The sequence below is a fragment of the Gavialis gangeticus genome, unplaced genomic scaffold (genome assembly GCF_001723915.1).
Source record: "Gavialis gangeticus isolate Ggan-Ray unplaced genomic scaffold, GavGan_comp1, whole genome shotgun sequence".
NCBI lineage: Eukaryota > Metazoa > Chordata > Crocodylia > Gavialidae > Gavialis > Gavialis gangeticus.
In genome coordinates this window covers 66,247,305-66,271,180 of record NW_017728992.1, presented here as the reverse complement: position 1 = coordinate 66,271,180, position 23,876 = coordinate 66,247,305, and the positions used below count along the sequence as shown (strand labels likewise).

At 43.0% G+C, this 23,876-nt stretch overlaps 1 protein-coding gene across 2 annotated transcripts in view; it reads left to right on the top strand.

Moving 5' to 3' along the window:
- Nucleotides 1-582: 582 nt before the first annotated feature.
- Nucleotides 583-23,876, top strand: part of FAM65B (family with sequence similarity 65 member B) — a 106,588-nt gene continuing 83,294 nt past the window's right edge. For both annotated transcript variants that reach the window (XM_019523816.1, XM_019523823.1), the window contains exon 1: nucleotides 583-727. In XM_019523816.1, coding sequence (XP_019379361.1) covers nucleotides 667-727 — 61 coding nt within the window. In that variant the 5' untranslated portion in view covers nucleotides 583-666. The remainder of the gene's footprint in view (nucleotides 728-23,876) is intronic.

Genomic DNA, 23,876 nt, shown 5'->3' with positions numbered 1-23,876 from the left:
CATATACCCTGAGCAGCCGCCAATGCCTTCTTGTTACTGGGTTCTTGTTACTGCGATCACAACTGAGCTCAGTGTTACCTATATGTAAATCCACAAATTTTCCTTTTCAAAAGAAAGAAAAAAAATACTGTTGCTGTTAACATGCTAATCTAAGAAGCTTCCCACTGAAACCAGGACACTGAAGAAGTACTTGAATTGAATTGTCCTCGTCAGGAAGCTGAACTTTTCTATAGCAAGACGAATGGGAATCGCTCCCTGACTCTACCGCTGCCACCAGCAAAGACTCACATTCATATGCAAAAGAACCCCACACTCTTCTTTGAAATAACATCTCTGCTTGGCATTGTTGCTTTGGAACAGTATTCACTCCAGCCAGGCTGAAAATGCATCCTGCATTCTGAGCCAGTCCTGTCTATATCTCCCCTCTAGCTTCTTCCTCTCTCAGCATTAAGAAACACCCCACCTCAAACCCAATCTCAAAGCACATGAATAAAAATAAGAAAGCTTATTCATATGAATGAGGCTGTTTCGTAAGTGCAGATGCGGAAGCTGCCACTACTAAAATGTTTAAGGAAACTGGTGAAAGGAAATAGTCCTCTTATAGCATAGAAGCTACTTCAAGCGTTCAGCTCTGTAACGGCTACCTCTAGCTGAGTTGTGGCCACAATGCAGCAGGACCTACAAGAAGACCTAGCCATACCCGGAGAAACAGATGTCTTCTGTGAAGGTAAAGAACCCTTTTTATTAAACATAATCTTTTTCCTGTATAGAGCCAAGACAGATTTTTAGCTTGTGCTCTAATTATCTGGGAAAAGTTGAAATTCTCTGCTGACTGAAGTTCTCCATTGATGCATTGGGACTCACAGAGTGACAAGGATGAGCGGACTTCCTTACTTTCTGTGAAACAATGGGAATGAGGCATTCTGGGTGTAAATGTAGTGACTGCGATTCATATTGAATAGGCAGACGGGTTCCACCATGAGAAGGTTAATTTAGAAGAGAAAGACAAGGGGGAACAATGTGTAAAAGAGTATCCTCTCATCTGGCTGCACTTTGTAAAGCAACTGTGGAGGACCATGTTCAGTGATGGACACTGTGGGTCCAATGCTCCATTGCCTTACACCTTGGGCAGTCATTTGCGGCCATGCCAGGGGAGTGTAAAGGCTACTAAATCAGAAGGGACCACTTGGCACTCATTAATGTGAATGATTACACACGGTGAAGGCACGGGAGAATCAAGACACAGTAGTGTCTTGTTGTGCCTTTTCCTGCTATACTACATTGCCTTGGAAAATAATTACCTGCTTCTGCAGACACTTGCTCTCTGGAAGGAGTTCCTATTGGCTCTACTTGCAAAAAACACAAAAGTTTTTGCAGACAGAGCCCCACGACTGCTAACTTTTGAATGCACTTGCAGCACTGTTTCAGCAAGTGCAGTAAAGCAAAGCTTGCCTTTGATGGGAAACTTTAGAAGGGGACAAAACCCAGATATTTTAGCCTGAGCAAAGACTAAACAGAAAGGGAGAGCACATTTTAAAATCCTTGTGTCAATGATGTGTACAACCTATTAATAGGTCATGCATTTCTCACAAATACACCCCTGCTTCTTAACCTGTGATATATTTTTTATCCAGAGGTGGCAGATATTTGCAGAAAAGAGAGGTCGGGACATTTATCCGTGCATTTTCATTTCTATGAAAGTAGTCTATAACAATCATAGCAAAGAAGGGAACGACACTGGGCAAATCAACTGACAGTAAGGGTACTTTGCTGACAAGGTTTATAGCTTGTATCTGAAAACTATGATCACATGACATAAAATTCAGTTTGTGCATCCTGGAAGGAATGATAAACTCTCAGATAATTTCTACCTATTAAGGTTGGGGAAGAAGCTTTCCCCAGGGACAAGCTACCCCATAACCAACACCTGCAATTTCTTACAACTTCCTTTGAGGCAACTGGCACATACTACTGATTACAGGATAGATCAGCGATTCTCAACCAGGGTGCTGTGAGATCCTTTGACAGGTGTCTTAAGGTGTGAGTTGAGCAGATAAGCACAGACTCAGGCTTGCCTCTGCCTGGCTGGCCCCCTACCCCCTCCATCTGTCCCCTCTGCAAGGAAGTAAGCACTGTAATATATAAATATGTTTTTGAAATGGGATGCCACTCAATTCACAAAAGTTATGGGGGGGGAGAGCCCTGAGTCCACTAAAGAATGCCTCAAGTTCAAAAGGTTGAGAGACACTGGGATAGCTCATTACTGTGATTCAATGTGCATATTCATCTGGGTAAAGTTTTCAAAAGCACCTATGATCCATTCAGGACAACGTGTTCTAGGCTCCATAGTCACTGAGAAGGCTTTTGATACAAATATGAAATAGGGGCAGAGGTGTAGTAGTGAAAAGCATATGTCTGCAATTTCATGTAGTGTCATGCATTCTGAAGTTAAAACTGTAGCTCTTCTGAATCCTTTTGGGCCCCACAGATAAGTCATTTCTGGCACTGATGACTTATCTGTAGAAGGGTTGCCTCTTTCAGAGGCAGAGCCATCATCCCTTTCAGAGATTTCCCTTCACCACTCGCTTCGTGGCTGTAATATGATTTGAACCCACCACGCTAGGACCAAGTTTCCATACTTTATGGATTAGACGCTCATTCTATGTTGCTCCCTTTACCCCGATCCTTTTTCCCCAAATAGATTTGTTAGTAAACTTGGAATGGTCTGCTTTTTTTCCCTAAGCATTTGCTAAATCCATTCAGTGTGACATTAAGATCATTCCCCTGGCCAGATCTAGGATTTTGAAAAGGGGTGTGGGCACATGGTGAGGTGCATCATCACATATAACACAACACATTTTTCTCCAGGTAAAAAGGAACTAGAAGCTTTACTAATATGCCTGGGGCCAAGGGCTGCATTATTCAGTCTAAGACTGATGCAAAAACAAATATAACGCTATTTCAATGAGTTAAAAAGAGTCTGCAAGGCTGTGAAATGGGAACTACATTATCAGGAGCAGCTAACAGACTATAGAATTACAGAAGAAAATGCTAGCTTGATTAGTGGATCATCAAGACCATTAAAAAGGAGACAGGGTCATTAACATCGGTGAAATGAAGAGTTTAGAAGGTATCAGGTAGATTTCAGGTGGAGCAGGAATCAAAGGGGAGAGCAATGGCACCAGTGCACTCCCTCTGGATCTGCCCCTGGTCACAAACACTGAGTGGGTAGTTTCAGGTAGGAGGTATGAGCCAGGTTCTTGGGCACCTTCCCAGTTCACAGAGAAGAGACAGAGCAGCACCAGTCAATCAGAGGAACCAAAAGCATGGTTCCACTACAGCAGCTCTACCACAGAGCTGACGAAGACCTGTGAAGAAGTACAGTAATAATGCAATTCCCTTTTCAGTAGAGATATTAAGGTCATCTTTTAGCCTTGTGAGTAAGACTATGCAATAAGCTTGAGCTCAGGTCTGGCATTGGTGTGTGCGCAGGGCTTGCATCTTGGTAACACCCACAGGAACAGACATTCCTGGAGGCAGGACAGACATTCCCATCTAGCCCTCGAGAACTTCCCCAGTGCTCCAAGTCTTAGTGATGATCTAGAAGGGTTCTTGGCAAGCTCTGTTAAAACTGCTGGATTTAAATTACATGGATCTGCCGATTTAAAAACCTCTGACTTCAGCAGCTGCTCCAAAACATCCTGTTTGTGAAAGATAGAAATGGAAAGTATTCCATTGTCTTATACGATAGGAATCCAGCCCCTGGATTTTTTCCCCAAATATAGACGAGAAATATTTAGTGAACATTTCTGTCTTTTCTGCATTATCCCTGAGAACTCTACCATTTCTGTCATTGCATTGATTGGATTAGTACATAGCTACTGTTCATTTCTTTCCCTGCTGTACTTTAAAAACATTATGTTACACCAGTGAATAATATGAAGTGTAAACCCTGATATATAATGAATTTCCATGTTTTCTACAAGAGTCAGAAATTCTACAGAAGTCTGGGGAGAGGTGGAATCCTCCATATCAAGGTTTCCTAGTATCCTGTCTCTGCACAGGCTTGGCAGGCTGACAGCCCAAGGCTGCAGGCATGTGAATACTCATATAGTAAACAATTATTAATTGTTACTATTAATGAGTTCTCAGATGAATCATACCAATTAGAACTTAATTTATTATAGTTATTATCAGCCTTTTTATATAGCTACACCAAACTAGCCTGTGGTCTGTTAGGCTTGTAATAAGTGATCTCCCCCTTTTTACCTCCTGAACAGGCTCCTTGCTTGCATTTACAGTAACTGGCCTACTTTTCAGTACTTTCCCTACAGCTAAGACAAAATCTTCTGAAATTTTCCAAGCATGAACCCCCCCCCTATTTTTCATGATATATAGTAAGCAAATGTCTTCTTATAGACCGTCCATAACATTGTACCAGAAGTCTCAGAGGTCCTTTGCCTGCTCAGAGCTGATTAGCTTAGTAGGTCATGTATCCATTCTCTTCACATTACCATCTAGTGAAGAGCTCCCCACAGAATGGCAATTACATTGAGTTGCAAGGTATGTTTAAAAAATGTACAAGATGAGTTTGCTTCCTGGTGAAACTGCCTCTTTGAAAACACATAAACATTCTAGGTTTAAGTTGCATGATTAGGTTTGAGGCTTAATTGAAATTAGAATGCAAACAGAAGTCACCTTTATTTGTACTGGTGATGTAAACTACTGTACACTTTTTATGTTTGGAAAAACTTAGGAAGGATCTTCCCTTTAAAAAACTAGCACCGTGCCATTATTCACAGACAAAAACTTCATTCTGTTGAAGTTAAGTTGCAACAATCTTACATAGCTAAAAAATCCTGTGGTGAAAAAAAGTGTGACAAGCTAAAAAAGGTCCACTGACAAGAAAAATCATCCTCAAATACAGAAGTGTACAGTTACGGTACACAAACTGCCTTAACTGTTCCCATAGTATCACAATGAGACAAGAAGTTTCACTCATCCATCACATAGGTTGAGCTCGTTAGTGACACAGAAACAATAACTTGCTCTTAATGAACTTGCATAAAACTTACCTGAGTGACACCTTTAAAGTCCTACATTGTTTGGATGACCACAGCCATAAAGGCAAATGTTTGATAACATCGTTATCAAGTAGAACATATCTTGGAATTTAGAGACTGCTTGTCTCTAGGGAAAATAGCATTCTGCTGTGGACTTTTCAGCTAAATGTGTTTTAATTGTGGATTAACAAAGTTTTTGCATGACAATTTCCTTGGCTCAAAGAAACAGTCCTTGAATATGCCAAAGAGACAATAATCCTCAAAAATGTACCACCAGCTCTACAGGGACTCTGGTGAAACTTACCTGGGGCTTTGGCAGACCTTGCAGTCCATTAGAGAATGAACCTGACTCTTACCTACACTGCCCCCTCTCTTTGCACATGGCTTCCACTCTCCTATTTCCCATATAAAACTTCTGCCCCATTCAATCACCCATCTCACCATTTCTATGTCGTATCTGAGTGCCATTTTTTGGTGTATTAGCTTTACAATATGCCTAGGAAGTAGGGAAGTAGCATTTCCAGTGTAACTAATGAATAGAACAGTCTTCTGTTCTAAAGCCCAGATCCCAATAAGTATTTAGGTATCTTACTCCTATTGATCTACATCTAAATGGCTTGCCCAAAGGAAGTCAGTATCTTACCAGGCTTTCTAATTCTCTGGCTTGTGCCCTAGCTACTGGACCATTCTTCCTCCCAGTCTCTTTCTGTTCAGTCTGTTACCCAAGATGACAAGGTGTATTTTGTATGTAATGTCCTTTCCAAAGAGCACATACACTTCACATGTGTATTATCAAATTGATGGTTATACATTTGAAAAAAAAATGTATGTATTTCAAAATTATTTTCGAATGGGTATATATATACTCCCCTCCCCCCTCCCAGCTTTCTAAATTTTCATAAAAATCAACCTTGAACATTTCCTTCCTTCCTAAAAGACTAAGGACAACATGCTGAATATTCCACAACAGTAAAATGCATTAACCATGGTATATGCTGCTCTCTAGCTATTGGGAAATTAGGGATAATTTTCCCTGAAAGCTTTTATGGCTCATCAACCATCCACCAACTAATCTCTCATTCCCAGAGATGGAGAATCTTTATGCCATGCTGAGCTCTACTGTAAGTTCATCACCAAGACAACAGTGTTTTCTTATAGAATATACATAACTTAATCACTGCTTTTAGCCTTTGGACAAAGATTCAAGATCATTTGGCCAAAAACATTTATATCCCTCACTATCATACAAAAAGAGGATGGCTTATAAAATTATGCAACAAATTTGCTGTTGACTTTTGTTTTTGTTTCTTTTCCTACATCAAATATTTATAAGGCAATTTATTATACTAGTTCTTAATGATTGTGGTTAACATGCAAATGTAAAGTTCTACAGAACATTGAAGGAGTCTATAACCTGTTCTGGTTTTTAGTTCAATCATCTACAATGAGAGTCAGACACACCTGTTCACCCATCTACACCCCAAACACCCACACACTAAATGACCCATGATGATTTTAGCTTTTCAAGAGTCCCAGTTGTCCCATGACAGCTGAAGTATTATTTTTACCAATGCAATAAGCTCTGTATTTTAAGTAGAAATGATTGACGGCTTGATGTCTGTATTTAAAAAAATGACTGAAATCACACACACCTTTTGCTTTGTTGGTTCTTCTTTGTAATTAAATATCTTTGATCTCTTATTCTTCACTGTGCCTCGATGCCAGCCTGTTTGGTTTTTATCTTTTGATGTTATTACTGGGTGAATGTTAATAAAAAACAGGTCACATAAATTAGCAGCACTTAGCCAGTCTTCGGGGAAGAGAGCAAAGTAGTTATGGGCTAGAGAAGCAACTCAGTAGGTATGCTCAGACAATACTTTCAGCTGCTAAACAAGCACCGTGGCAGTATTTGACCCAAACTTCTTCCTTCCTTTAAGTTTTATCCAACTGTTGTGCTTCCTTTTCTCAGTGTATTGCTCTGTAACATGTAAGTTTTTTGTTGTTTCTATTCACGTTGTTAAAGTAATAAACCAAATTGAGAAGGATTCAGTGGAATGCACAACTTGATGCCTTTAACAAATCAGGGCAGTATCAAAGCCTGCTAGAAATGCTCTTCCCCATACCCACATGGTAAATATGGCTTTGTGGTGGATGTTTCAAGGGTGTGACACACCCACTGCGACCAGGCCAGGAAGTTCTAAGTTAAGGCTACAATTAGTCCACACGTTTGTGCAGAACTGGAAAATGGTTCAAGAGGCCGAATATGGGGAAGAAGGGTTACAACTGTCAGGCACTTGACAATGTGAAAGTGACCTCCTGGCTGCTAGTTATTTAACCATATTTTCCAGTTAAATGAACTGGGCAGGCCCTGTTTGTTTAGGATGCCTAAATCCAAGCGTAAACCTTGGAGGTCAGTCTGGTTCTTCAGCATTTCAGTAAGTGAGGGTATAGCACACCCCAGTCCATAGCAATTGCCAAGCTGACCAAACCTGCCAGAGGCACTGAGGGCCGTACCCCAGCCGATGTGCCAGTTTGCCTCTTGTTCGGGTTTCTTTATTGGCTGCAGGGCAGAACAGCCTCCCCACTGAGGTCCACCTGTGGCAGCAGACAGCAGGCCCTCTGAAGGTCTGCTGTGGTAAAACCTTCCTGGACCCCGCACTCTTGGTTTTCTGACTTCTGACCTTGCTTAGCTCTGTTTCTAGAATCCAGTTGCATGGAAATTCCCCTTGGCTTTGGAAACTCAGTCCAGAATGCTGATTCAGCCTGTGACTTGGATTTCACCCTAGGATTTCCCTCATTTGGTCTCTGACTCGAGAACCCTCACTTGATTGGTAACTTGGTCTCTGATCCTGGAATTGTCTCTGAGTTTGGGTACTTTGCACTCCACCTCTGGCTCTTGCCTCTCCTCAGTGGCCAACCACTAGACTAGGCCACCTATGACCCAGTGCTCATGTACCCCAACCATGCACCTCCACTTCCAAACCTAGAAATACACAGATGAAGATGCTTTGGAGTATCCCATTGCAGCTACTTTAGCCCTTGGCCTCCAGCATGCTTGAAAATGGTTGCTGGGGACTACCACAGAAACACCGTATTAGCTTATTGCCAGATCTGAAATGTGCCCAAGGAAGTGCAAGGGGTGGATGGGTAGGTGTGTTCAGATAGTGGCCTAACTGGAACATACCACCACCACAGAACAGACCTGCCCCTAGTCACGAGGTTTGAATTCACTTCTTTCGCGGCTGTAAATAAAATAATCCCATTTCAATCGTGAAGTTTACCATAGGATAAGATACGTGTACACTCTGGAGAATATTCTGTGAGCCACACAAGAGGAAGTATGTATATGCTGAATAGCCAACCACCTTCTTACCTCTAGCCAATACACATTTTTCAGGTGGATGAAGAGTGAGACTGAAATGCTAAAGGAAAACTTGGGAGGAACAGGTTTGTTTGTAGCATGCAGACATGTATCAGCTAAAAAAGTGTCTGGAGAGGACATGATCTCACTTAATTGCAATTAGCCTGAAAATTAAAGGATTCAGAAGTTCAGAGTTTAAACAAATGGGTGCTTGAAGTCAGGCTATTATGCCTTAACTTTCAAAAGTGGTTCCTACTGAAGCCAGTGGGGAAACATAAAACAAGTGGGTCCTGCAAGGAACAGAGTGAAAATAAAGAACAGGGTTTTCAAAAGATCTAAGGGATTTGGCAACCCAAATGCATGCAAAACCAGTTCAACTGTACATAAATGCACTAAAATCTGGGAACAGGAGAAAACATTCAGGACATAGAAGAACAAAGATACTATGGTTGCTTCTACTCTTAGAAATTTGGTGGCCTCTCTTATTAACCTAGCACCAGCATAGAGCAGGTGGTGGCAGCAATAGTGGCAGTGGCACTGCCAGTACAGCTTAGTTTGCCTTTTTGTCATTATGGTAGCTAATCCTGTCTATAGGTAAACATCTTGGTAACAAGTCTACAGCACCACTGCTGTTGTTACCAGACCAATGCCAGAAAAACTCCCTAGAATGCTAGGTGAGTTCTTCGGGTGATGATCCCCACTATTCATGGAATCTCATTGTCCACATATGGGAGTATAGGACAAAAAGGGACCTTATGGGTCATTTAACCCAAGTCCCTGCTGTTGGAGCATCCAGATCCATCCTAAAACGATCAGATGCAGTTGAAAAAGAACAGATACTGAGTCCAGGAGAAAGACTCTTATGGGACCTTTCCCCTTGTAACTATAAGCATAAAACATACTTGCTCTCACAATATTGCCCATATACAGCTCACTGCACTTGCTGGGCCCCTGGATGCCCTTTACTAATCGTTAGCACTGTGTAGAGAGCCCCACATTATAAAAAAAAAAGACTCAGTTTATATGAATTACCTTCACAGGACAAACAAGTACTTGCAACACCTCTAATTTCATCATGCAAAGCTGTCCTTTTAGGTGGGTCTGCTTCTTCCTCTCCTCTTACCAAACCTAAGAGGAAGTAACAATAAAGGAACAGTAAAATTACAAGCTTTTGTGCAACTGTTTCCATGCTACCCTGAATTTTAATAAACTCCTTGTGAAAATGACTCTCTACTTCCTGAAATGTCACAGCCCCCTTTTTTCTGATGCATAATTTGAAGTTGAACAATCTCAGCATGGGCAGATCCAGGATTTACTAAAGGGGGATGTGGTATGCCACCCCTCAAATGATTAAGGGATGGGGATGACACACAGCTGGAGCCCCCAGTATGGCAGGGGATACCATAGAACTGGTCAAGGAGCAGGTATACATGAAGGAGGAGGATCTGCCCCCTGCCAACACCACTGCTGCTGTCCCTGGCTGACCTGCTGCTCCAGCCAAGATCTTTTGGGAGCAGTTGTGTAGGGAGCTGGGCTTCACCAGGGACAGTGGTGTGCAGGTTCTTCTTTCCAGTCCATGCTTCCTGCCAGCAGGGGACACTTGTGAGAGTGGAGTAAGTAGGGAGCAGATAGTTTCACAGTAGCTAGGGTCAGGTGGGACCTGAACAGATCATCTAGCCTGACCCCCTGGCACAGGCAGGAATGAAAGCTGGGTTCACAAGATCCCAGACAGGTGATCATCCAACCTCCTCTTGAATTTCCCCTGGGTAGGGGCAAGGATAACTTCCCTGGGAAGTTGGTTCCAGATTTCAGCCACCCCAACTGTAAAAAATTGCCTTCTGATCTCTAACCTAAACCTATTCTCCATCTTATTACCATTGTTCCTTGTCACCCCAGGTGCTGCTGGGGAGAAAAGGGCTCTACCTATTTGCTGTTGATCTCCCCTGGTGAGTTTGTAGGCAGCCATCAGGTCCCCACTCTGCCTCCTCTTGCTGAGGCTGAACAGGTTCAGGTCCCTCAGTCTTTCCTCATAGGGCCTGTCTTGCTGCCCTCTCACCAGGTGGGTGGCCCTCCTCTGAACCCTCTCCAGGCTGGCCACATCCCTTTTGAAGTGCGACGCCCAGTACTGGACACAGTACTCCAGCTGCGGCCTGACCAAAATTGCACAGAGGGGGAGTATCTGGATGGATATGCTGGAAGGAGGAATCTATGTGCCCCTGCTGCTATCCCCTGCTGAACCTGGCACACTGCACAGCCACAGCCCAGAGCTGGAGTGGAGCAGGAGCAGCTCTGGGGCTTCCTCCACACCTGTATCAGTCAGGGACAGTGGCAGAAAGGGGTCGCATCAGGGATCCATCCCTGAGTCCCAGCACTGGGTCACCACTGAATTAACAGGAACCTCTGAAATCCCAAGAACTGCAGCAAATATCAATCAACTTAGGGGACAACCTGGAGTTACCCCAGCATTTCTGTTCTGAAAAAGCCCTGTTGAAACTGAAAGGCTGCCTACAGGTTTTTTGAACAAACCCACAGAACTTAATTGAGAATTACATCCTTCCTGGAGAGTTCTATACAATGGTTTAAAAGTCTATGGAGAGCAATCATAATACATTACATTCAATAGGTTTTCAGAGTGATTTCTATAGAGCCCTGGTGGAGTCATCACTATACAGTTCTTCAGGACTTTTTCCATCAAGCTTCTCACAGTGCATGATTCAAGACCCTTGGCTAACAGGCTGGTTTTGCATCTACACTCCATGAATTTTTTATTCTTCATCTTCCTTGCTTCAGCATGCTTCGATGGTGAGGAACTGCAGTTATGGGATGTAGATGAACTTGAAAAAGCACACTATTTATTCAGATGTGTACTTTATAGTGGCTATGTAGCAATGTAATCTTCTTAACCAGTGTGCTCCCAGGCTCTCACACACACAGAACTTCCTGACTAGAGGATGAGTTTACCCCCTGTTAGTATCACAATGCTCATATAGCTAAAGGGAAGTAAATGGGATTTTCTTCTGCCTCATGCATCACCAGCAGAACTGATAGTAGAATTCCAACTGCAAACTCTTGAGCACTGTGGTTACTGTCAAAAGGAGAAAGAGCACAGCTTGGTTTTCATTACCTAGGTTGCATGGGGGGAGGTAAAAGAAGCTTTTAATTTATAAACTAAATGACTGTGGAGTTTCATTCAAGTCAGGACTGTAGGATGAAATCATAATGCAGCAGTGCAGATAACTTAAGTGTAGAAAGCCCTGTTGTCATTTTTATCATTACTTTTCTGACTTGGAGCTAGTAGAATGTACTCCAATAAGCATCTTGTAGTAAGGATATTTTTTTTTAAATTGTAGAAAACCAGGCCATTTCTCTAAGTTCCTCTTAAACACTTAGGCTAGGGACAAATATTACATATAAACCAGTGATCAGAAACTGGTTCAAATATGTAACACAACAGACGTTCAGTGCATATAAACTGGTTCAAATATGTAACACAACAGAAGTTCAGTGCATGAGTTCACTTTCAAAATGGCTGAAACCGGTTTAAGATAAACCTGGAAGCATGTAGTATCAGACTTATCTGATTTAGGTTAAATTGGTTTACTGAACTTCTGTCCCAGAGCCCCTTCAGCTTCAAGTTAACTCACGGTCCTCCAGCATCCCAGGATGCTTTGCACTTACCCTGCAACTCTCCCTCCCGCACAGGGTGGGCAGGCTAGACTTGGTCAAGCCCCTCAGCTTCTGGCCTGAGCCACTGCAGGCCTGTGGCTCCATTTCCAAAATCAAAAGTGAATGTCCATTCACTTGTTGATTGGTTCAATCTATGCATCTTAGACTAACCTGCAAAGATTGAATCAATTCAGCCTTGGGCTTTTTGACTGTTTGTACTTAGCCGTAGACACATAGGGAAAAGGAGCAGCAGGCAAGAGATACTATTTGTATATGTTATGCATTCTTTCTTTAGGGAAAAATGGTGAAAAGGGTGCAGATAAAATGTTTCAAAGTTGACTAAAACAAAAAGGATTGTGTTTTACAATGCTGTTTAACTCTGATCCATTTTTTTAAGACACAGAATGGCAAGCAGACTTGCAATCTGTTACCAGTAACATGCTCATCCCGCTGTATATCTGTGTGTGAAGCTCCCTGCCCTTTCTATTCCTGAGGCTTGTTGCAAACCAGGGGTTTAGCTTAATCAGAGACACGAGCCACTGATTAGTGCTGGGCTGCTGTCACTAATCACTTTAAATGCTGCACTGAAAATAGTACCCATAGGTCATATATTAGAAAACCAGTCTCTTTGTCATTTAACCTTCGCTATGAACCCAAGCCAAGGCCCGAACTAACATGATTTCTGGGGTTGCATTATATATCCTTTGCAATTGAGATCTACTGACAGACTCACTATATGGCATGGAAAACTTTTTAGTTTCTGCTAGTGAGTTGCATAGTGATGGGGCAATTTACTGTCTTATGAGGAAACTGTCCCTTGCCTTTCAACATCAAAATCAAAGTTTTACAAGGGATTAAATTTCAGCTTCCGTATTAAAGCTACCCATAAACTCCCTAATCTCATGCCACAGGCTGCGTAGGCATGCTGAGATTGGGATTTTGGTTCCAGACCATTTCTGCTATGGACCATATCAGCTTTGGAATTTTTATTTAAACATTTAACAGATGTAGTTTTAGCCCCTGCATTATAGAAGTGGAATTGTCATTGCACTCCACAGAACGGCATTTCATTTGCACAGCAGTTTTGTATGCGTCTCATATTTGCTATGTTTAAGCCGGAGAACATGCACTGAAACGTTTATTGAAAAAAAAGCAGTGGCTGTATCTTGGGGCCAGCAAAAATGGTTGTGAAAAATATCACAAAATAAATCTTGCTCTGGTCCCATGAAACAGGAAGAAATATGGAAATTTAAAACCCTCTTTTAACATGGAGAGGGTTAAGTTTTTCTTAGTTACACCAATGTAATATTGAACTCATTTGCTTGCTTTCAGAATAACTGTGGTTTTACCACAGGGCAGTGGACAAAGGGCACTCTTGTGCCCCTACCAGCACCTCCACCACCTGATACCATCTCCTGGAGCCTGGGGCTGACCCACTGGCCCCCCTGCCAGCCTGGGGCTGCTCCGCCCCAGCTCAAACTGTTGCAGTCCCAGGTGCAGCATCTACACGTGTGCCCTGGACCACAGCAGTTTGGTGTTTTAATGACACATGTAGATGCACCCACTATGCTGAAGAACAAGCAAAATGGCTCATCCATACTATCAAATGCTAAGGAGTGCTGTAGCAAAGCATATCATACCTGTTCCATGTATGCTACACCCCAAAATGTATGTAATGTAGGCTTAGGATAGCATGGGGCTTGCTCTCTTGGGAGAGGATATAGCACACACCCCACTACAGAAACTACATTACATCAGTTTCGGGGCAAAGCACAGGGAGCAGGTGTGGCTTTCTTCACTATGATGCTCCCTAGCAGACAGTCTTCATGTTATAAGCTAGTGCACCAGATCAGACCCTAGAGCTGTGTCATCCAGCCTGTGAGGCTCCCCATGGGTCCAGAAATTTGCTGGCAGGGGAGTGGTGGAAGTGCTAATTGCTGCCAAATGTCAGACATGTGGGAAGCCCTACAAGCCAGATAACATGGCCCTGTGTGGGTCACACTGGCATAGGATTGGGCTGGCATGTGGCCAGGCACAGAACACTGGTTCAAAGCAGCGCATGGCTACATTTGGAAACTGGGAGCAGGCCAGCATGGAGGATCACACGGGCAAACTCCATGTGGGATCCAGCCCACAGACCAACCCTGCACCACTCATCTGGCTCATGGGGCTGGAAGTTTAGGCACCACAGTTATAGATGCACCTACCAAGTCTAATAGACAGCCCAGCACTTGGCACTGGAGCTACAGGTTGCTGTGACTGCTCCTAGAACATGGTGTGGGAGCTGAGGGATTGGTGTGGAGAGGGAGCATAGGTCTGGGGGGTTCTACAGTCTGTGTATGCAGGAGGAAGACTATTAGATGGCAGTAATAGACTTCTGGAATAGCTAGAAGACTATCTACCGGGTTCCTAAAGGAGGTGGGCAGGTGTGAAACCAAAGCTAGGAGCTGGAATGTGCTTTTCCCTGTTTCCAAAACTGAATCCTTTTCCTTCCCTAGAATTAGGCTATTAGAGACTTACAGATCTGCTACTAGTGTGCATTACACACTTTAGTGGGTGATACACTTTACTCTGTGATAGCTCCTCCACTGGGTGGCTTTGTGAAATAGCTAGAGCGCTCAGTATAGTCCTAAGCTAGAATCACTCAGCTGCCCAGCACAAATCGTTGCCTTAAACCAATTACTAGCAAACAAAGGAACAGCCCCTCTCAAAGCCTTTGTAGTGGAAAACAAACTAGAAATGCAGTACCTGGAGCATTAGGTATCAGATTAATACATTAGCTTTGATCATCTCATCACATAGCTGACTTTTAGCTGTCCAATGAGACATAATAAAGTTTCCAGCAGCTCTTTATGCATCTTAATTAGAGAACATGGAAAGCTTTTCAAAAACAAGGTTGGGGTGGGGGGGAGGATAAAAGCACAGTAATAGACACACCATACACACACTTGGCATGCACTTAAGAGCTGCTCAGCCTGTACTGGTTGCTAAGCATTAGGAGAAATTGGAAGGTACAATTCAGTCAAGCCCTCTTGTGAGCTCTTTTCATTTGCCACAGAAAAACCTGTACATAAGAGGGATTGGTAGCACAGAATGTCTTATTTTGAAGTGTGGGGTTTTTGGGGGGGGGAAAAAAGATCAGCTGCTTTTCCACACCTCCCCTCTCCCTCTCCAGACTTGTACACATAAGGGCAGGAAGACATATGTGGTGTCTCTCTCTTGAGGCTCTCCTTCATTAGTTTGAAGTGCTAGTAGGTGTGTGCTGTATCCTTCAGACCCTCACAGGTAGGCTGCTCAGACAATCTAAGACTGCTGTAGAGGAAGCACAAGGTAAAAAAGCCAGGGTTAAAGCAAGGGAAAACACTGCTTCTTCCCATCTAGTAAGATTTGAGGAAAGCTCCCCCTTCTGTCCTTGGCTTGAGGAAGCAGCACTTTCCTGCTGCTCCCTCTTCTCCAGATCTGCAGCAGTGAGGGGTGCAGCTCTCCACCCCAAGGCACGTACTACTCTAGCCACTGCAAAGGAGTTGTGGAGCGGTCACTCAGTACCTGGCTGGCCCACTGCCCCCATTCACCATGCAACCTTGGTTAAGTCTCTGTTAATGTGTGCTACAACCTCACTAAGTGCCTGGTGGACTGCCACTCCAAGGGTACAGTAAGTGCAATAGATCACAAAAGATGGTAACATATTTCAAATGAGGAACTTAAGGGTGGGGTAACCACACAGAGATGGGAAGCAGAGGGGAGGAAACAGTTGCATGTGGTTGATATAGGATGTGATATGAAACAAGTATGTTTAGAAAAACATTACAGAGGAGACAGAGAATAATTGGTATTCAGCACCTGGGAGGGGAAATGAGCACAAGGCTGAGTTAAGGGACAGACATCACACCTAAACCAGTTTAAGTGATTAGAAACTGGTTTAAACCTGTAACAGAACAGATGTTCAGTGCACATAAACCAGTTTAAAAATAGGTGAAACTAGTTTGAGATAAACCTGGTTGAATGTAGTATCAGACTTAACTGATTTGGGTCACACTGGTTTATGCAATGTCTGTCTCAGATCCCTTGCTGGTTTAAGTTAAATCAGACTCCCCCAGCATCCCCACATGGTCTCTGAGCTGGGCAGGGCTCTCTGCTCCACAGCAGGGCTGGCCTCTCCCCTCTGCTCCCTGGCCAGAGCTCCAGCAGAGACTGCAGGCATAGCAGCATCTGCCTGGTTTTCTCATGCTCTACCCCTCCCCTCACCACTCCCTGCTAAGCAGGGATCCCCTGTCCCCTCTGCCTTGCACAGACACCTCAGCATTAGCTAGCAGACCACATGCTGGCTACAGCCTGTGCTGTGGCAGACAGCAGTGTTGGCTTAGGGCTTTTCGGAGCTAGGCAACAGCTCAGCTGGTTATGTCTCTCAGTTCCTTCTTTGTTTAAGAAGAGCTTGAACTAATGAGAGAGACTGTATGTTTTCTGATGGGGTGATAAATACTGATCACAGAGCTGATAAATGCTCTGTTATCAAGGAGGAAGGGGAACCCCTCTCTAATCCTGCTGGGGCCTGGCCAGGTCCCCATCAGCTCAGCCCTGTAGAAGGGAAGGGAGGGCTGCTGTAGTGTCCCCCAGCTTTTAGCCTGAGCCACTGCAGGCAAGTGCCTGCATTTCTGGGATGTCTGTACAGTTACAAAGTGATTTAGCCTAGCCAGGTTAGACTAACCTGCAAAGATTGAACCAATTCAGGCTCAGGCTTTTTGAATGTCTGTTCCTACCCTAACAGACAGTGTGGAGATGGGAGTGGAAGGAAACCAAAGGAGCAGGGCAGCATAGAGGGCAGAGAGTGGAGAGGTTACTGGAATGTTAATTTTACTCTGAGCATAGCCAGGTGAACCTCCCAGTCCTGTAAGTCAGGGCTGTGCAACTTCTAAGTAGCCAGGGGTTCCATAACCCAAGGGCCACATGGGTAGGAGCCACAACAGGGCAAGCCACAGGTCTCCCTGTGCTGCATGCCGCATGGACACCCCTCACTGCACCATGTGGGTACTCTTCCCGGGGATGCTCCAGATGCTGCACCATGTGCCTGCACCCCACCCACAAACTGCACCACACCTCCTCACTGGTGCCCCCTTCTAATTGCTGTACCATATGACCCCCAGGGTCACCCTCAGCTTCCCATGCTGTGCTGCCCCACCCCTGGGAAAGAGGCAGGAAGTGAAAGCCAGAGGAAGGAGGGACAGCCTAGACACTCCAGCTGCTGTTGCAGCCAGAGTAATAGGGGGGAGCAGCGGTTGGGCGGGAACCTGATGGCTGCAACATAACCTCATCAGGGCCACATATGGCCCACAAGCTGCTAGTTGGATGGCCCAGATGTAAGTTATAGTCCTGATTCTTGGCAAGATACTCACCTCTCACAGAAAAAGTACTGTCAGCATTCAGGCTACCATTGTCTTGTTCTATCTCCTCTTAGGACACCCCTTTCAGACAATGGCATAGGTGCTCATGCTGTTCTTAAAGGGGAAATCACTTCACTTTTAGGCTGGATTGACATGTTACATTCCCATGCTTACCAGCTCACTTTCCACACCAGGCCCAACTAGGTTTGATGTCTGCCACAGACTTCCCTTCAGGAGCTTGTGATCAAGGTGTTAAGGAAGCTTCTTCAAAAGCAAAGTATTTTATATATATAAGAATATAACTTGTATTAAAAAAGCAGAAAAACCTAGACCCCAACCCTGTGCTCTGGATCTGGCACATGGGGCCGTTCTGTAGGCCTAATTCAGCCCATGGACTGGCCCGACACCTCTCATCCAGCCTGCGGAGCCAGAAGAGTTTGATACTCCTGGCTTCGAGTAGTGCTAGCCAGCAGACATCTCAGCCCTAAGAGACTGAGCTGCACAGATTTCTGGAATGAGCCCAGGACTCCAATCTAATCTCTCCTCTAACCTTGACTCTCTCTTTGGCCTCAGATTATTCAAAAGGAACATGAAAAAGAAGGCTGGAAGGAGCCTAACAAGTCATTTCATTTTCCGTCCCATATTATGGGATTAACAACACTTTGGCCCATTTCAAGAACTAATGTTTATAGAGGCACTTTAAAATTGATAAATATTATCTGCTTGCTAGGTATTAAGGGAAAGAAATGTAATTGCAATTCAGAGTTATTTTTAATGCAGAGTACTTTACAGAGGTCAAGCAAGGCTCAGTTCTGCTGTTGTCACTTTGAGATTTGTACTTATGACATTATAGATGACCTATTTTTATCATAACAGCAGATTATACTGCAACAGACTGAATAATTTATAGGTACAGGAGCACTATCATAATAGCAATACAATGGCAGCTTTTTTCTCTAGTTATGGAGAGAGGCAGTATTCTCTGGCATTTTCCACTGAATTAGCAAAACAAGATACACGTGAAATGACTGATTCTTTCAAAAGCAGGAACATCAGCTCAATGAACGTGAAAAGGAGAGGACAAAGACTTTATCTAGAGCTTTATTTAAAAAAAACACAACACAAAACTACTGAGACTCCTCACAGTTTCAGGAGGTTAAAGTGCTGGGAGCAAGGGAGGAATTAGATTTCTGCATTTGCTATTGCAAAATGATATTGAGAAGTCCCACAGGGATAGACTATATGTCTCCCAGGTCAAGCACATAAATAAGCTAGAAAAATATTCCTTTGGAAGAGGGGGCTTGGAAACAGATAAGCTACTCGCGTCTGAAACATGAAGTTGGAAAAAAAAGAGCTTGCACACACACAAGACTCAGGGTAAGTTTGAAACAACCTGGATACATACAGCAATTGCTGAACAGCTACTGCAGAAGTGTCAGGGTTAAGGTGAAATATGGCAGGTAGAATGCAAGATAGAAAACCTTTAACAAATCATCGCCAATGTGGAGAACCACTGCCACTATAACCTTAGAAGACTGAATTAGTCTCAGAAGCATATTAAGCATGTATGATGAGACATTTATAGCTTTTGGCATTGATGCATAGATACCTTCTCCGGTTCCTCTGCTATTCCACAGCCTGAAGTGTACACTGGCTGTTTTGCAAGTGGTAACTTTTCTGAATTGCCCAGAGTTCAGTTCTCTTGGGCCAGCTACAGACATTACACTTTTACTGGTAGAAGTGATCGGAAACCGGTCTTTATCCATAATAGAACAGAAGTTTGGAACACAGACTGGTTTAAAATGGTGGAAGTTGGCCTAAGGCCCACCAAAGGGCAAAAAAATGTGTTCTTTCCACTGCCAATCTAAACCACGCTGCTTACAGAAACCCGTGTAACTTAGACTGATTCCGCCTCAGGCTTTTTTGAATGTCTCTATTGCAATGAAGAGCATCCACTTACACTTTAAACACATCTGAAGAAGTTCGCTTCCATTTCCACTCCTGTTTACAACAGTAGGGTACTACATACCTTCAGCATGTAGTGCAAATAAAGCAACTTCATTAGGAGGATGGAAAGTCAATTAGGATCAAGGGGTAACCTGAATCAGCAAGCTGTATGTTTTCTAGAGCATGTTTTCATTTGTACAAGGTGTTATAGCAGGACCTAATTATGAACCTCTCTGTGATGATTTCAAACTCACTTCTAAAGCACCATTCTTTATGAAAGGTCAGGTGGCCACTGAAAAGTATTTGCATTTCAAAGGGTATTCACCCAGTGATCACAACAAAAGATACAAAGGGAGAGTGTCAATATTGGCAAGCTCTAGATTTGATTCAAAATCATATTTGTTTACCCAGGGCATTTAATTGCTTGTGGGTTCTACCCACACTGCTATGCTTTTTGATTTAGGGGTCACTGCAGATCACTCACTGAAGGAGTTTGCCCAATGCATGGCAGCTAAAAAATCTGTTAAAGGAATGCTAACAAATACAGACATTACTATATGGACATCATAGTGTATGACAGCTGAGGTAGTGTGTCCAACTTCGGCCACCTCCCTGTGGGAAAGCTACATTAGAAAAGTTAAAAGGCCCAGAGGCAAATAATAACTGTGCTCAGAGATCCTGCAGGACTGATCCTGCCAGAGAGAAATTCTACTTAAAAAATTCTAACAATTAGGATCATTTACCATGGAAAAAAAGTCAATTTAATGGGAAAGAAGTATTCCAGTACTAGACATTAAAACTGATCCCTCCCGTCTTTTCATCTTGCTTGATAGTAACATTTTGGTCCACCTTCATATTCTTTTCTTTATTCAATGTTTAATGCATCTGAAGTGAGGGCCTGACCTTAGACACTTCTGAATATATTAAACAGTACTACAGGTAGTTCATTGGCATTAAATAATCATGGTTATAAACACTATGACCAGTAGGATGCATTTGTAGCATCAGGGACCCTGGAATATAAGATCTTTGGAGCAGTGTAAAGCACACAGAACATTACTGGGCACTATATACATAACAAAGCCAAAATAAAAGAAGGAAATGTCTATGTAGGCAACAGGCTGTGGAACTTATTGCCACAAGAATTCATTAAATTACATACAATGAATGGCTTTATAATTTTACATGCTGAGAGAAGGGCAACTAAATCTTATGGTAATTGAGTGACAAGGGGATCAGAAAGCCTCTCACTGACAGCACCGTGCACTTAGCCAAGCACATGACCTGATGTCTAGGATACCTTTGCATCAAGCAATTGAGGGGCTGGGCTGTGGGCTGATGCATCACAGTCCTTTTCATGTGGATTATTCTACAAAACTCATGCCAATAGCTGATCAGTTTTGATGAACCCTCAACAACTCAGCATGTGTATCTAATGCAGGCATAATTGACTGCTAGGGTTGATAGCAGTAACAAGATTTTTAGAAGTAAAAAAGCCCCATTCTCTTAGTACCCTTTTACATTTGAATATTAAAAATGAATCATTCCAGCCAACAACAACAAGCCCCTTTTTCAAAGTTAACAAAGCCATGAAGCAAAACTACCCAATAAATCTCTGTATGGCTTAATAGAGTGATTTAGCCACTAAGCAATTTATAAAACTGTGACGTTTAAAAGGGTTGTACTGTGTTAGCTTATGCTAAAAAAAAAAAGGGGGGGGGCAGGGGGACACTTTCATTTAAATAATCACCCTGAAAAATGAAAAGCCCAATCTCCATGGAGAGATGGGGAGCTGCATTACAGAAATATTTACAGGGCAGACCAGAATGCCAGAGCAATCAGCTGAAGGCAAGGAGGAAAGAAAGCACCCAGCCTCTTACATTGAAAAGTAGCTGTCAGGCAGCTGTTTTTATAAGCCCTGTGTTCCTACCACACATGATACTAGTCAGACACGGCTCCTCTCCGCCCCCTCTCGCTCACACACACACACTTGCACACACATATTTCCTTTCCTCCCGAAACTTTACAAGGGGAATAGAGTAGTTGCTGCTTTTGCTGGCAGAAGAATGAGTCAGTCCAGGCAGCGACCAAAGATAGGCTGGTGACTACCTTCCCCACCAGTCCTCCCCCCTCCCCTTGCATTTGAAACACTAAGCCAGGGCTGTCTGTGAAGACAACAGCAGACCAGCTAATCAGACCCTAGGGTACTGTAATGAGACTGCACTGTGCAAGAGGAACTTGGGTCTTCAAGCCAGTGAGTTCGTCATCCCTGCTATGAATGTGAACCTGTATATTTAGGTGAGTACCCTTTTCTTTTATTTTTTACCCTCATTTTAATGACAATCAGAAACCTGGAATGTTTTCACTGTCACCTGGAATGCTGCACTTTTGGGTGCTGCAGCTACATGCTGATGGCTGTGTGCCACTAATCCTAGCAGGTACACTTGGACATAAACACCTTCCTAACTACAAATCTGACATTGGAGCCAGATAAATGCTTATTACCCTTGCTATTAATATAGTGCAAAGCTAGTCTGACACTACAATGCCCCAAGAAACTTAGGCAAGCAGCTCAGAGTTATGAGCTGAACTAAGCATCCCAGAATCTCTTGACTGTTGCTGTGAGGAGTCTCCGTAAAAACTGGCGAATTCTTGTATATGAATATGCCAGGTAAAGGGAAGCACTCAAGAGAAAGGAAAAATTACACAAGAGAACACATATACTGTATGAGTAAACTCACCTCATGTCTCTAATAGCTTAGTTAAAGGTAAATAGCATGCAATAACTCACTGAGTTCTGAGAAGATTTCTGCCTAGACTACTACTACTACTATCAATCCATTTGTCTTGGCAAGGAAATAATATGGCAGGGAATTAAAGGTGAAGAAAAAACATTTTAAGTGAAAAATTAAAAAAGACTTAAATGTTATAGTGCTTGGGAGCAATCAAGCTGATAAAGGAAGGATTTTTGTTTACAAGCTGCTTTCACAGAAGTGGTTGCTCTGCTAACCCAACAGGTGATAGAAATTATATGGTATTAGTGTGGGATTTTAAAAGAAAGCAAATACCTGAAACACTTTTTTGTGTAGTTTTAATCTGTATAGTTGAAGGAACCTCTCATGTGCATGCATTCTTCAAGGATCTGAACAATAGCTGTCTCAAGAGAACCTGTGTAATCATTTTTACCAGTGCATGGAAGCACTTGGTCTCATTTCCATCCAGGAAACATCTCAGAATTCCCTTCAGTTTTGTCCTTCTAGTCTCAGGAAGATTTTATGACATTACCTATTGGATGAAGGTTTAGACCCTCTTGAACTCTTCTCTCTTTGGATTGTGTCCAAACAGACTTGGTGCAAACATACTATACTTTAGGATACCGTTGTTTATTACCTTTCAATGCACTAGATACAAAAGGTTATTCTAGTCTTGACTGATCTTTCTATTAGCCTACTGAGTATTCAGCTATTTCTCCTTTAAGGTTTTAAACAAGCTTTGTGGTAGCCTTCTGGAAACTTTTTTTTCTCCCTTGGCCATTATATCAATGTATTTTTTCCCCAAATACCTGTATATTTAACATTCAGTGATGTGCATCTGTAAGCATCACTTCTGCACTATTTAATCTGTTCATGCATTTTGCCATCCTGATCTTAATTACTATGTTGGAGCTGCTGTCACACCACAGGAGACCACAGCCGGGAACACTCCCAAGTGAGGGTATTATCATCATCAGTATTCTCCAGCAGCTAATTAGGATTCAGGAGCAGCTCTATCTCTCTCTCTGAATAAACAGAAGGCAGGGGTGTGTCCAATGAGGGTAGCATTCAGAGGTGAGGAAGTTGCTGTCTTCTAGAAAAATTGTGCTTGCTGTCAACCCAAGCTGAGATATCACAACACCTGTTCTTCACAACAGGCAGAATATGCCTCTTGGGTCTACTGTGACCTATATTGTCCCATCTATATTCAAGCAGGACTCCCATGGAAAACAATGAGGATCCCTGTTTGCAGATGAAAAGACAAATATGGCAAATCATCCTTTGATAAGTGCTGATGAGGAAAAGGTAAATAAATGATGCGCTGTAGCTCTAAAATGTACCCATCATATCATACTTTGTTCTGCAAAGTCATAGCATTTGCAGTAGGCAAATGAGTAACTGAGACACTGTTCCAAATGCTTATTACTACACCAACTCTTTGGCAACCTGGACTTTCAGTCCTTCATTTTGAATACAATATGTGAAAACAAACCTGAATTTTTAAAATTTTTTTTGCATCCACACAAGATTTTCTTGAGAGGATTTTGGGGTATTTACAACATTGGGGCAGGAGTGAGCAATCTTGGGTTCAACTCAGGGTTCCACCCAACACATTCTCCCAACAAGTTATTTAACTTTTCTGCATCTTGGGTTACAGCTGTATAAAATGAGGATTCACATACAGCAGAGGGGGTTCTGTGACTGAATT